Here is a 14,118-nt window from a genome sequence, read left to right as displayed (position 1 = left end):
TTAAGGAATTGCCTTACTACTTTCCACAGTGTCTGTACCATTTTATATTCCCAAAAGCAGCGCACAAGGATTCCGACTTTTCCACGTCTTCAGCAACACTTGTTATTTTATGTTCTTAATTTTTAAAATAATTGCCATCTAATGAGTGTCAAGGGAAATACTAGATTTTGACTGACTCTAAGAAACAATGATCTCACAGTGAGATCTGTCCAATTAGGGTCTGCCTCATTACTAAGTATGATCAAATCAGAAGTTAGTCTATATAAATGTAAGTCTAGTTCCATAATTGAAAGTCTGTGAATATGTGACACAATGGGATCTGAGGACCTTATTATTTTGTCTATTTTCTGGTCTGATGCATATAAGAATAATGCATGAATTGTAATGGTGCGTTGGGAGTTACATGTACGTGACACATGATCATCACAAACTGATGATCCACAGATGTGACCTGTAGATGTACTTTGTTGAGTATATATGTCCCAGAACTTGGAGATTTCTCAATAAAATATAGATATCTTGCTTCTCCTATAAGATGGGAAAACACCGCAGCAATAGGCTCATAATCCCTGGAGTGAGAAAAAGGAGGTACCCTCCTCACTGCCCTGCTCAACAGTGTGTGACCTGCTGCCCCCAGCCTCGTTGTTCATTTAGGCAAGCTGCCCAATTATAATCAAGTGGTAGATGTCAGTGACTTACATACCTAAAGAGCTTTCAATAAGATACAAGCTCTTTGACCAAAGCATCTGAAACAGCAGAATATTACATTTATCATTTTTTCCAATATTCATATATTCAATTACTTTGTTATGTTAATTCTTAAACAAAAAACAACGAGTAAAGTCTAAGCTGTTACGCTTAGAGCCTTTTACAAAAATCGTCATCACTTGGCATTATGATATTGGTTCCGTGAGAGCAGGGGCCACACTGTATACTCAAAGCCAAGGTTGTATGATAACATTAGCCATTACTGTGAGTATAATAATATTATGGTTTCTTGTTGTTATTAAGTCTTGAGTGTATTTTGTGGTGAATTAAAAACAGTCATCCAACTCAGTAACACGATGACACAGGCACTTAAAATAGTGTGTGATTAAAACCATTCATTCAAAGCACATCAAGACAACAAGACTTGTTCTGTGACTTTAGTTCTTTCAAGGGTAAGATTCGAACCCAAGATTGGGTTAAACATTATCAAAATTTGTGTATGTGGGCTTTGTTTTGTTTCGTTTGGTGTAAAAATCATTTTCTGAATTCAGAGAATGTCCTAGTTTATAAAATAAATGTTTTTGATACTATTAGTTCCTGCTTGCTTTTTTCTTCTTTCTCTTTCCTTCTCTCTTTAATTTTTTAGTTTTCCTTGCCTATCTGTTTGTTTTAGACAGTGATAAAGAAGTGTTGAAAGGGAAGAAGTAGTCCTCATTCAGAATTATACTTTTCCAGGGGACTATAATGCAGACTTGAACGTAATCCGATGTGGGTTATAATTTATGTCAGATGAATGCCAAATAATTCTGGGTCATTTATTTTGTTTCAGGCACAACAATAGGGGAAGGAGAAGGAGAACAGGTTGGCTTAAAAACCCAAATCACGAAAACCTCAATAAATGTTTTATAACTGAAATTTATAACTGAATAAATGCCACAATGCCTAAAATTCCTGCTGTGAAAGTTACTGCTGTGGGATAAAGCATGGGGAATCCAGAAAGCAGAGGTAATATATTCAGATTTTTCCTCTAGCAGCCAAAGCAAATGAAAATGTTTCCCCTGGGAATCTGGGGACAGAGCCTGAAGAAGTCTCTGGGCAAAATTTCTTTGAAACCCTGCATTTTGACTTAAAGTTCATGCACAGTTTGGACCTCATGGCATATCCCATGCCATCAGGAGCAGCAGCATATCTCGGCTACTGTGCTTAAGGATTCAGTTAAATCCCATAGCAACCTCATATAGGGGAAGTACAATATTGTCATTATCCTCATCTTTAATAAGAAAAACCAGAGTACATGGTATCTCTATACATATCTTAATAAAAGTATGTTTTATATTATGTCAAAGTTAAGTTGCTTAACTTCCCCTCAACAAATGTATCAACAAAAGGAGCATTCCAGAAAAATGGCGATATTTATTCTATGACATCTCTTACTTTCTGGGTATTTCAAAGGTATCCCTGTTGGTAAAAAAGGATATGAGGTTCATACTGCTGAAGATATTTGCATTGAGTAGCTAATTCACTTACTGTTGCAGTTCAAAAAAAGTTTTAAATTATAGTAATAATACATGTTTCACTCTTAAAAACTTAGACAATAAAAGAGAAAAAAAATGAACTCTCATTATCGTGTTAGGTATCATTTTGGGAGAAAAAAAGCAAGAGGAAGCCTTGGGAAATGGAAAGAAAAAAAAAGAACAGTTATATTTTGGATAAAGAAAGATTATGGGTCCATCTATCAGGAGAGGTTTAAGTGGGACACCACAGTGGTATTTCTAGTTGCTAAAGGACTGCTACTGCTGAGAGAGCAAATCGCATCAAACATTCCAGAAGTGGAGACAGGAGAAAGGATGGAGGAAACATCAAGGAAGGGGTCTTGGAGATCAGTGTTGCCCACTCATCAGTTTTGCTTACGTCACCTTAAATTTGTTCAGAGCATGGAACCGAGATGGTGCTAGATCCTGGGGCACCAAGGCTTTCCTTTGGGAGACTGACTCTGCTTGACATTTCTCCCTCTCTGCACCCCTTCCCCACCCTGCACCCTGCCATAATCATCTACTAATGATGTACTTCAAATTTGTCTGAAGCCTAAATTACCTCTCACATAGCCTCATTATCTTTTCTCAGAATCCCTGGCTTGCTTGGAGAATTTCTGTACTTTAAAAAAAACTCCGGCTGGGTGTGGTGGCTCATGCCTGTAGTCCTAGCACTTTGGGAGGCTAAGACAGGCAGATCACAAGGTCAGGAGTTGGAGACCAGCCTGACCAACATGGTGAAACCCCGCCTTTACTAAAAATACAAAAATAGCTGGGCGAGGTGGTGTGTGCCTGTAATCCCAGCTACTCAGGAGGCTGAGGCAAGAGAATCACTTGAACCTGGAAGGTGGAGGTTGCAGAGGGCCGAGATCGCAGCACTGCACTCCAGCCTGGGAGACAGAGTGAGACTCTGTCTCAAAATAATAATAATAATCATCTAAATGTTATGGGAAATAACAAAGAAGAGTTAAGTAAAATAAGCCACGGAGTTCCGTAAACCCTACGGGATCAGGGATAATATCTCTATTTGCTCACTATGGTATTCTCATTGGTTTTGGCCAATGCCTGGCACACAGTAGGTGTTCATTAAATATTTAGTGAATGAATGAAAATAGCTTGTATCGGTCTGGGTTTGGGCAGAAACAGAATTTACCCCAGGTGATTCAAATGAAAAGGGTTTAATGAGGAACTCCTTACAGTGGTGAGTAAAGGTAAGAGAACTAATGCGGGCTGAGAGGCATCCAGGAGCTACCACCAGGGCTAGAGCTGAAGGGATGAGGAGAGGAAACAGTGTATTCCAACACTAGTGAAGTCTGTGCCATGCTAGAGGCTGTGATCATGGAAGGACAGACTTACAGCCAGACACAAAGCATGGAAGCAAAGACAAAGAAGAGAAGAAATATTCCTACCCTTCTCTCATCCCACTTGTCTCTCTTACAATTACCTCCCATTGCCTGAATCCAGCTGTATATCAAGCCAGCCAGGGAGCGTGGGTGCTGCAGTCACTAGCGGTCAGTTCCTGGGGCAAAGAGAACAGGGGTAGAGAAGGGACAACAAGCGGAGGAGGCAAATGTGGCGAAACCAGCACAATGCTACTTCACTAGCACACGGGAAATTCAATGTCCATTTCTGCATATTTAGGCTCTGGTTACTCTTAGAGATTACTTTGCTCTCTTTAATAATGTAACAATTGATGTCTACATGGGAGCTTATACTTGTTTTCCAGGAAACTGGAACCAACATTTCCTAGGGAGAGCACTGGGGCACCTGGGTCTACTCCTTCCCTGTTAGATAAAAACCAGTCTCCTGACATTTAGGACATGATGTGTGGCCCATCTGCTCCTCAGGCTTCCGACTGATTGTTGCAGGGAGATCACTGGAGCTGTAATTAGGATGTCCATAGCCCTCAAGTGCAAGTGGTCTAATTATGTAGCCTTGAGCAATTCCTTGCCTGGGCCATGCCTTAGTTTCCCCAGCCTTAAAGTGAGGAAAAAATGGTTCACAGAGTTGATGTGAAGATGAATTAGGTAGTCCTTGCTGATATGGTATGTTTCTTTTTTTTTCCCCCGAGATGAAGCTGTGTTCACACTCAAACACAAATACTGGTGAACACACTTATATTATGCAAAAGTCATAACAAAGCTTCCCATGGACACTACACTAAGAAGCAACCTCTCCAAAAAGCTAGAATATATAAAAGATCAGTCAGCAATATAACTTTCCTCTAAAACAACAAAAAATATGGCACAAATGAAGCTTGAATCTCCTGGTGTACAAATTTCTAGAGCCATAATCTTCGGATTAAGTAACTCCTGCAATGCCTGGTGTCTGTTTTTCAGGATGTCATTAACAGGAACTATAAGGAGCTAGTTCTCTGAATTCTGTGGGCCCAAGATGTGTGCCAAAAGAGCCTACGTATGTGAGGCTTTTACGCAAGCATACTTCATACTTCCATGGTGCAGCTCCTCTGTCCCAGCCTAACTCCACATTAACTTGTTAATCCGTACCCCAGACTCTGTTTACTGAAGGGACATTTGCTGGACCAGTTGTGCTTCAGACTCCAGGACAAGGATGTGAACTGTGGTTTATCCATTCTGTTCCTTCCTGCTATTTTAAGCAATTTGTAGAAACCATTCTCTTGCCCCAAACACTTCACAAAAATTCTGTTTCTCTCATTGTTCCCCAGATAGGGACTCCTGAGTGCAGTGTAAAGGAGGATGAGGTTTCAGAAGCTGCCTCTGTAAGAACACCCATCCTTCCAACATGAAAATGGCTCGTGGACCTGCCAGCAGGGAGCTGGGCTGCGTTTAGCGACTCACGGTTTGTGCTTTAAGAGTATGAGAGTTGTAGTGATACATCGACACTGAGTACCTATGAACTCCACTGAAAGGCTTCCTAAGACAATTGGCCAAGAGTAAGTGTACCATTGGCAGACAATGCAATGGGATCTGAACTTAGGCTACCTTTTTTCATGAAGGTATAAACATTTTATTTTGAAATGTCCACAAGGTTTCTTCCTGGAGAAGGTAACATCTTTTTACAGGTTTCCTGTATTTTATCCTAATATCTATATTCTCAAGATAGAGTTCATCTCTATGGTTTGGGTTTTTTTTTGGGGGGGAGTGGTAAATTTTAAAGTTTCTTTCTAATCCCAATAGCTATCCTTCATTCACATTTAAAAAGAACCTTCCAGGAGCTAGCAAAACAATATCAAGCTCACACTAAATTGTCCACACACAATATTTAAAAGCACTCAATTCCTTAAGTTTGTATGTTGCAATTTCAAATTTTCTACATTCTGGCTTGCAAAATGGGTTTGCTTAACTACTTTGGGATGCATAAATATGCCTTTACATTATGCTACATTTGAGCTCTAATTTTCTGGAATAGCAGAGAGCTCACTAGTCAGAGCTCAGCAAGCAGCATCTGATTCTGCTACTCCGACTTAGTTACTCTGACTCTTCATTTGTGTAATACCAGGGCAAAACCAAGTGATCTGCAAGGCACTTTCTGGCTGTAAAGTTCTGTGGTTCTAATTTTAAGCTCTAATTTTGCCTCCTTATTAAAAATATTAAAGTAGGAAATGAAATGACGGCAAAGAGGGAGTGTATAATAGTTAACTCTCACAGCATTGCCATTTGTTGCTTTATATGAAAGGACTTCTAGCCCAATAAAACACATAGCCAAACTCTAGCACCAAAAAGAAACAGATGGCGCTCAGGGTAACTTGGTCCTACCTTCCATGAGATAACCAACTACATAAAAATTGGCATAAAAATGGACAGTGGCAGAAGTGGAATTCCATAAATAGAGGTAGAGAGGAGTGACCACAAATGGCAGAGACAGTAATCATGGAAGAGAAGGTATAAGGGAAATGCATAGGAAGTTTTTTTTATTGGTTTCTGCTCCCATTGTATTTGCTGATCACCAAAAATCATGAGTCTGGGCATGTAATAATTTTGTCTTTTGTTATTCTTATAACAATGTTGTAGTCTAAGGAAGCTGTTGCTTGACATGTACATTGGGTGAACAAGTTTGTCAAGACACCCTGGGTGTGTAAACCATAGTTGGGGAAGAGGCTTGGGGGCAGAATGTACAAAGAGAAGACAGATAGATGTTGCAGAGGAGCTGAATCAGAGCTGCCAGGAAAAGGGACTGTGAAGGAAGCCACATGCAAGAGGGGACTCACAAGGAGGCAGCACTATGACTTGAGGCAGGTCGGAGGATGGCTGGGTCAGGCAGTAAAGAAGTACATTACATAATCAGACAAATCAGTTCAAAAATACATGAAAGTGGGGAGCAGCTGCTTAGGAGAGTTCCCATCCATGCAGATTTAAGAAAAAGACCCAAGAAAGCTAAATGGACAGAGATACTAAGAATCATGGCATGTAAAGGTTTGTAGACAAGAGTTTTATTTCAAGTTGTGGTTTAAGTAAGGAGTAAGCAAGGAAGAACTGAGTGGTTCTGACGTCAGAGCTGCCAGGATGGACTAGGTGAGGGGAACACACCACAGAGATCTGGAATTTGACCAATCTGAATATGACTTTGTACTCTGAAACATTCACATCAGGTGTTGGAGGTAAAGAACTATTGGGAAGATATTTAGGGAAGGGGCCCGAGGCCATGAGTCAGATGAAAGATATCCCATATGCCCAGAAATGCTTCTGTTGCCAGGTACTATATTACGCCATGGGCCTACACATCCACTACTTTTTAAAGCAAGGTTTAACTAAATTGTGACCAAATGTGCCGATTCCATCCAGGCCCATGAAAGTACATATTCGAGTAAAAGTCTACCCTCTGTAAAGAATGGCCGGCCATCGTGACCAGATACTGACTTATAACATGTGAAGTCCAGGCCAGGAGAGACACCAGACCCATGTCTCTGCTTTGGGACAGGCATTCATTATTTAAAATGTCAGACTTGGAGCACATTTGGGGTAAAGAGTGTCTCGTCTTAACTTTTTTTTTTTTTTTTTTTTTTTTTTTTTTTTTTTGCATGTTCATTTTTCTATTTACTTCTTCCAGTCTTGCTATTGCTAAATAGAGACAATGACTAAAGCAACAATGCAGTGATTTACACAGGTAACCAGCAACGTGGGCTTTTCCCCCACGTTACAAAAATTAACCTCTTGTATTTCATCCGGTATATCCAATGTATCCGCAACTCCTATTTCAACATTTTCCCTGGCGGAAATTTTGTTTATAGTGATCTGACTTGGCCGTCATCACCAACGCTCTCCCAAACCTCGGAGTCAGTTCCAAAACCAAACCAAAAAGAAGGAGGGCAGACAAGGCTTGAGCCTGCGACTGAGAACAGGGAGGTGGCACGCCTTGGGGAACGAGGGCCCGAGGCCACACGCGCTAATACAGACCAACCTCTGTGGAAGCTTCCGCCGTTGTCGGACCGGCCGCCGCCGCCATGTTTCCGCCGCTGAAATCCGCGTCGGTACGGATCGCCGCCGGGGTCTCGTCTTATCTCTTGAGGCACATGTTCTTGCCTTGGGAAAAGAGTGGGACCCCCCTGGTTTGACTTTCCTAGAGGGTCTGCGGCTAGGAGAGACTTGGGCCCTCTGTTCAGAGTAACTGGCGTCTCTACGTGGCTGGATAACCTGTTTCAACAAGACTGGATGAGCATCTTCTACTTCCTGTGTCCCACACGGGATCTCATCAGAGGAGCTACGCTTGGGCACACAGACTAACCCTCAGCTCCAGGGGCTTAGTGAGCTTCATTTTATGAAGTGGGTAAGCATGTTCACAATTGGATTCCAACACCTCTGGTAAAACCTCCATACATGTTCATTGTTCTTTTTAACTGCATCTTACTTTCATGGCAGTGGTTCTCAAACTTGTTGGAATCAGAATTCCTTAATACTCTTTACAAGTTTTTGAGCTCCCCAAAGAGCTTTTGTTTATATCAGTTATGTCTATTGATTATGGCTGTGTTGCTCATTGAAACTAGATTTTAAAACAATATTAATTCATTTATACATAACAGTCATACATGTAATATGTTAATACATTTTTATAAAAATAACTATTTTTTTAAAACAAAACATTTCATAAGGAGAGGAGCACTATTTTGCATTTCTGAAAATCTTTGTAATGTCTGGCGTAATAGAACACAGCTGGGTTATCATATCTTCTGCATTTAATCTATCGTGATATGTTTCTTTGGTTAAAGTAGTAAATGAAAAAAATGCAGTTTCATACAGATATGTAGCTGGAGGAGGGTGAAGTAGATTAATAGCCTTTTTAGATAATTGTGGATATTCTTCTTTGATACTACACCAAAGCTTGATGAGTGGTAGTTTCTTTAGAATTACTTACAGTATAAAATCTGAAACTGTATCAATAAACTTTTCATATTTTTTCACATTAAAACCCACTGATCCATCTTGTGCTTTGAATGGATCTTGTACTACAGTATGATTTGGTAACATCAAGCATTGGTCATTTGGAAAATATTGGTTCACTGAGCTTGGCAGATCTTCCAAAATCTTGAGACAATATCAAAAAGTCACATTTATTAACATTACCATCCATCTCATCAAAAAGGCCTGTAAGTATCAGGAAGCTGTTAAATTCATGGTTACGGATACAAGTGATCTAAATTTCTAATTTTTACTTATGAATGCAAATATTGTCACTGCCAAAAAATAGTATGCATTATTTTCCTTGAAATTGTAGGTTCACTTCATTTGTTTTTTTTTTTTTTTGAGAAATACCCCTCTGAGTTTGTCAGTCAGTCATCCTTTCAAGTAAAAATAACATTCCATTAAAAACCGGCTATTTCAAACAATCTTACAAATGATTTTCCTTCAGACAACTGATGTATTTCAGTATGCAGCAGAAGTGCTTTATAAGTACCTACCTTTTTGTCAACAAAGAATATTTAAAAGTCTTGTACTCAAGGATCGAGATTTAATAAAATTAATAAGTTTTACTGCTCTATCAAGGACATTCTTAAACAAACCTCCCTTTTTCCTTCCTCTATGTGCATGATGGTGAAGAATAGGATGACTATTACACATTTTGATGCTCTGCCTTAATTAGTACTAAGGCATTTTTACCCACTATCGCTGTTACATCATCAGTGCAAATGTCAACACAGATAAAAGGACAAATAATATCTTAGTGTTAATGTGAAAGTAGTTTTGACCTCATGGACCCTGGATAGTATGTAAGTAGTTTTGTACCTGCAGACCACACACTATTCTAGGGTAAGTGCTCCCTTTGCCTACCCACCCTTTGCAATACTTGAGTTTGAATAGATATCACTCCTGTGAGAGTGTTTATGAAACTTCTTAGAATGCACACTTTTGGGAAAATCTATTTTAATTTCACATTTGAGAGATAATGGAGATGGGGGTGGAGAGAGTACTGTAATTATTAAGATAAAATATGCTTTTAAAAGCTTGGCCAATGGGTGGGGTGAATCAAATAGAATATTCCAATATGATGAATATGACCAACAATAATCCAACCTCACAGTTCATGGGTATATATATCCCAAAAGCATACATTTCCAAAATTATGCGTTTGATTTTGAAATCCATTATTGTAACCCCCAACTATTTATTTTCCTAATGTTTTATGTTAGTCTAACGTTAAAATTAGTTTGTGTTCCCTGAGCATACAGCAATTGAGGGTGAGATGCAAATGACCTTGAAAAGTGTTTTGTAACATAGAGATACCAACCTGAGATTGATGTGGAAATTGTTCTGTCCTTATTTCCATTTTCTATTGTGTACTACTTCAAATAATTTTCGGAAAGAGGTGGAGTTATGAATAAATTCAATTTAAAAATGCTTTTGGCTGTTGATAGAACACCTATATAATTAAAAGTTGACAGCATTTGCCTGCATGCCTTTAAAAGGTTGTAGGAAATGTACTCTGCTTTGAGGAAAGGCCTAAAGTGTGTTTTCAATTATAGCATACTAAACATTATGAAGAGTCCCAGCAATTCAGAAAAGGTGGTGGTGTGTCTATGCAGAGTAATAATCCTGAACACCTTAGCCAAAGGTTCTGAAAAAGCAGAGTGAAGTGTGATGACCATTCTGTTTAGGTGTAAAGATCCTACACACTCAGGGCAATGGTCTACTTGGAAAGGATGGGCTCTGATTTATCATTAATATATTAATTTCACGTCTAATGCCACTGACAATAGTCAAAGTTATGGCAAATTGGATTTGACCTGAGTGGAAAGATAGTTATATTTCAAATTATAATGCAGGACAAACTTAACTACCAGTTTTTTAAAGCCAACATTGAGGAAGAACTGGTTTAAGGATGATGCTCCATTTTAAACTTGTCTGCTCTCTGTTTTGGTTTGAGATTGAATTCATACAGGTGTTTCAAACCTTGTTTTCAATAGGATTACTTGTTACTGGTAAGCTAGATCTTTTGTGGGGAGTTGGCAGGGAGGTATTGAACCTAAGATTTCTCTATCAATAAAAGACATCTTTGGGAGATACAGGACTCTTTAAGCTTCACTTATAAAACTGTGCAATATAAAGCTTTATTATTATTGTTAAAGGGGCAGGTCAGAATTTAACCCCCATGAGTCTCTTTAACACCACTGAAGTTGTAAGAATTAATTCAACCTCAAAGAGGCATGATTTATCCATGTAGGCTTATGGAGTGTCATTTTAATATTCTATATCTTTACTGTGCCTCCACCTTCTTTGATGAAAAGGTCTATTTAAAAATTGGTAGGAAAATATTTAACATAATAAGATGATGAGTCAGAGTTTTAAAAAAGCTAAAAAGGGAAGATGTAGTTAAATAATGCACCTTTTTATTTTTTTAGCTACATCTGACTCATGACATATAATGTATTCTGCTAAGTTCAAAGTTTCCTCTTACAAAGAGAGTTTTATGAAACAACTCTTCTTCAGACCATTTTTACTTCAATTATAGTAGCAGGTTTTGGAGTTTAAATCATTAACAACCTCTGAGTGAACTTTTATCCAAATGACTGCAAGTCACAAAGAGAACAGTCCTCTTTCACCAAGTACCTTTTGTGCTAGAGTGAGACCCGTCCTTTTCTATTTTTCTCCTTTATGTCTGTCTTTGAAGAAAGATGTGTGATTTGTAAAGTAATGAAAGTATGTATCAGTTAATGAAAACTGCTATATTGGGCTCATAATGCACACTGGAATTGCTTCAGGGTAAACTTCATATACCTGCAGTGTATAGCAGGGGAAAAAGTAAATTTCCGAAGTAAAGATTGCTATGTGCACTCTAGGAGTACCACGTAGCAGTTAAAGCAACCATCAGGGGTGACCTAATCTTATTTTCCTCTCTTTGTCAAGTAGCTGTAATGTTCATTGAGGAGCATTTTTCAGTTTTAACTTCACTGGACACTCCAAAACTGGGCACTTATTCTGTCAACTGTCAACCGAATTATTGATTTCACCATGTGTTGTCTTTTTATTTTTTTATTTTTGATTAGTTTTATTGGAATGTTTTTGGAGAGTGTGGGAGACGATAACCTCCAGATTTAAGGTGATGGGGCGAGAGAGTAATTCTTTTAGGGACAAAAGCCTGCAGAATTTCATACAGAACAAAATGTAGCTTAATAAACAAACGAAAGTTAAGACAAAAATTTATTTCCTTTTAAAAATCATTAAAATAATGAACTAATCGTTGTTTAAAGAGTGAGAAAAACTTTTTTCCCCCCTAGATTTGGCGACTAGCGGGATAAATTTGAAGAGCTCCATCCCACCCCCGCACGCGCACCCCCCATTCTTTCCAGACAGAGCGGTTGTAAATCCGAGGCTGAGTCCGCCCTGGGAGCCTTGGGGCACCTTCCTCTTTGCTCTGTGTGTGTGTGTGTGTGTGTGTGTGCGCGCGCGTGTGTGTGTGTGCGTGCGTGTGTGTAGCTCTCGCTCTTTCCCTCAGTCTGTGCCTGTGTGTGTGTGTGTGTGTGTGACAGAGAGAGCGAGAGAGAGAGCGCGAGAGGAGAGAGAGCGAGAAAGAGAGAGAGAGAGAGCAAGAGAGCGAGCTGTGAGCTGTGCTGCCGCCGCCGCTGCCCTTTGATCCCGACATTAGTGTTAGGGGCTTGGAGACACAGAGCGCGGCCATAGACACCGCCGCACCGGCACTCATTTATTTATACCTCCCATCACACACGCGAGCATAGGACACACACACACTCACACCTATTAGATCCGTTTCCATTGAAGAATATTACGCTCGGGGACAAGCCAGGTGCACGACCAAAAATTAAAAAAAAAAAAAAAAAGGAAAAAAGAAAGGAAAGAAAAGAAGAAAACCCCTCTTCTGGCTCCAGGAAACAAGCTTCAACCCATTGCACACACCGGAGAGAAGGGGTTTCCCCCTGTCCGCCCGCCCGCCCCCCAACTACCTCCCCGCTCCTGCCAGTGTCTGCCTCTCTGCCCCCACGGGGGTTTATTTGATCTCACATTAACCAAGGAGGAGAATGTGAGAAAAGGGGGAAAATGCCCAGGAGGAAGCAGGAGCAGCCCAAGCGCCTTCCCTCACGTAAGTCATCCCTTCTCCACCTCCTCTCGTGCCATTTTCTCGCCCTCCCTCTCCTCTTTCCCCTCCGCAGCCTCCTCCGTTGTTTTCTGCATTAGTTTAGGGTTACAGAGGTGAAACTGACAAAGACACAGCCCGGGTTACTCCTCGTTTAGGTCTATGCTGAGGCAGCCATGTTGGTGATGATCAGCCCCGTGCCCTTTCTATTCTCTCTCTCTTTTTCTTTCTTTCTCTCACCCCCCCTCTTTTTTTCCTTGAGATCGGGCTTTTTTTTTCCCTTTTCCTCCCCTTCCCCCTCCTCGCCCCGGGTTGCTGGGGGGAGGGGGCAAGAGGCGGGAGGAGGGGAGTAGTGTGGATGCCTGGGGTTTTTATCGGGGGGTTGGTGGGGGGAGGTGGGAGAGGTTGGAATCTTAAAAAAAAAAATTCCTTGTGGATTCCAGCGCCCGAGGGTGCGGGGGTCGGGACGCGCGGAGGGCTAGGGGCCGTGACATGGCGTTTGGGGGTGTCGGGGCGAGGGCGCGCGGCAGCCCGCCGGGTACGGGATCCAGGGAGAGGTCCGTCCCTGGCTAAAGGTTGCGCCGGGGTTGGTCGGCCCCGGAGCCGCCGGCGGCAGCGGCGGCGGCGGCTGGAGCAGGAGGAGGCGGAGGTGGAGGAGGCGGCGGCGGAGGAGGGGAGTCGGGGGCGGGCGAGGCGGGAGCGGCTGGGGAGGGTGTAGGGACACCGCACACAAACACACGGGTACACACGCGCCGCCGGGCGGCTGCTCCCGCGGCGCCGGAGCGAGGGGGCGCGCCGGGGCGCGGGGCGGCCGGGCGGGGGGCGAGGCCGGGCAGCGGCGGGCGGATGTGGGGTGCGGGAGCTGCGCCGAGGCGGAGGCAGGAGGCAGGGCGGCTCGCGGCGCGCGAGGTCCCTGCAGAGCCGAGGGGAGGGAGGAGCAGGGCTCCTGGCCGCAATAAAATGCGAGGTCAGTCGGAGCAGACGGAGCCAGGCGAGACTCGGGCTCTCAGACCCCCTCCCTGGCGAGCCTGAGCAGAGTCCAGGACTAAAGTGCATCACAGCCCTCCCCGGCGGCAGCCACACACGCCAACTGGAGACACACACCCGCCGGCACGGCCCGGTCCCCTTCCCCTCCTCCACCCGCGCCCCCGGTCCCTCTCTGCCCTCCCTCCGGCTTTTCTTTGCGCGACTCTTAACTTTTCCCCCACTCCCTCTCCAGCTCCCCCCAACCCCCCAGTCTTTCTCCGCTTTGAGTGTTCCGAGATGCTGCTAAAGCTAAAAGTGAAGGAGAAAGAAGCAACTAAAAATATCCCCCGGGGCCGCCCGGCTCCTTGAATGCAGGGAAGAGGGGGAAGGGGAGAAGGCGTGGGGCGGG

At 42.3% G+C, this 14,118-nt stretch overlaps 1 protein-coding gene across 8 annotated transcripts in view; it reads left to right on the top strand.

Moving 5' to 3' along the window:
- Positions 1-12,164: 12,164 nt before the first annotated feature.
- The window catches only part of ZNF827 (zinc finger protein 827), a 183,544-nt gene continuing 181,590 nt past the window's right edge, over positions 12,165-14,118 (top strand). For 7 of the 8 annotated variants that reach the window (XM_017534708.2, XM_037740573.1, XM_037740582.1 and 4 more), the window contains exon 1: positions 12,165-12,749. In XM_017534708.2, coding sequence (XP_017390197.1) covers positions 12,707-12,749 — 43 coding nt within the window. In that variant the 5' untranslated portion in view covers positions 12,165-12,706. The remainder of the gene's footprint in view (positions 12,750-14,118) is intronic. The other variant, XM_017534725.2, reaches the window with a different exon arrangement.

Source organism: Cebus imitator, unplaced genomic scaffold (genome assembly GCF_001604975.1).
Source record: "Cebus imitator isolate Cc_AM_T3 unplaced genomic scaffold, Cebus_imitator-1.0 Scaffold4, whole genome shotgun sequence".
Lineage (NCBI taxonomy): Eukaryota > Metazoa > Chordata > Mammalia > Primates > Cebidae > Cebus > Cebus imitator.
This window is presented reverse-complemented; position numbering and strand designations above follow the sequence as displayed.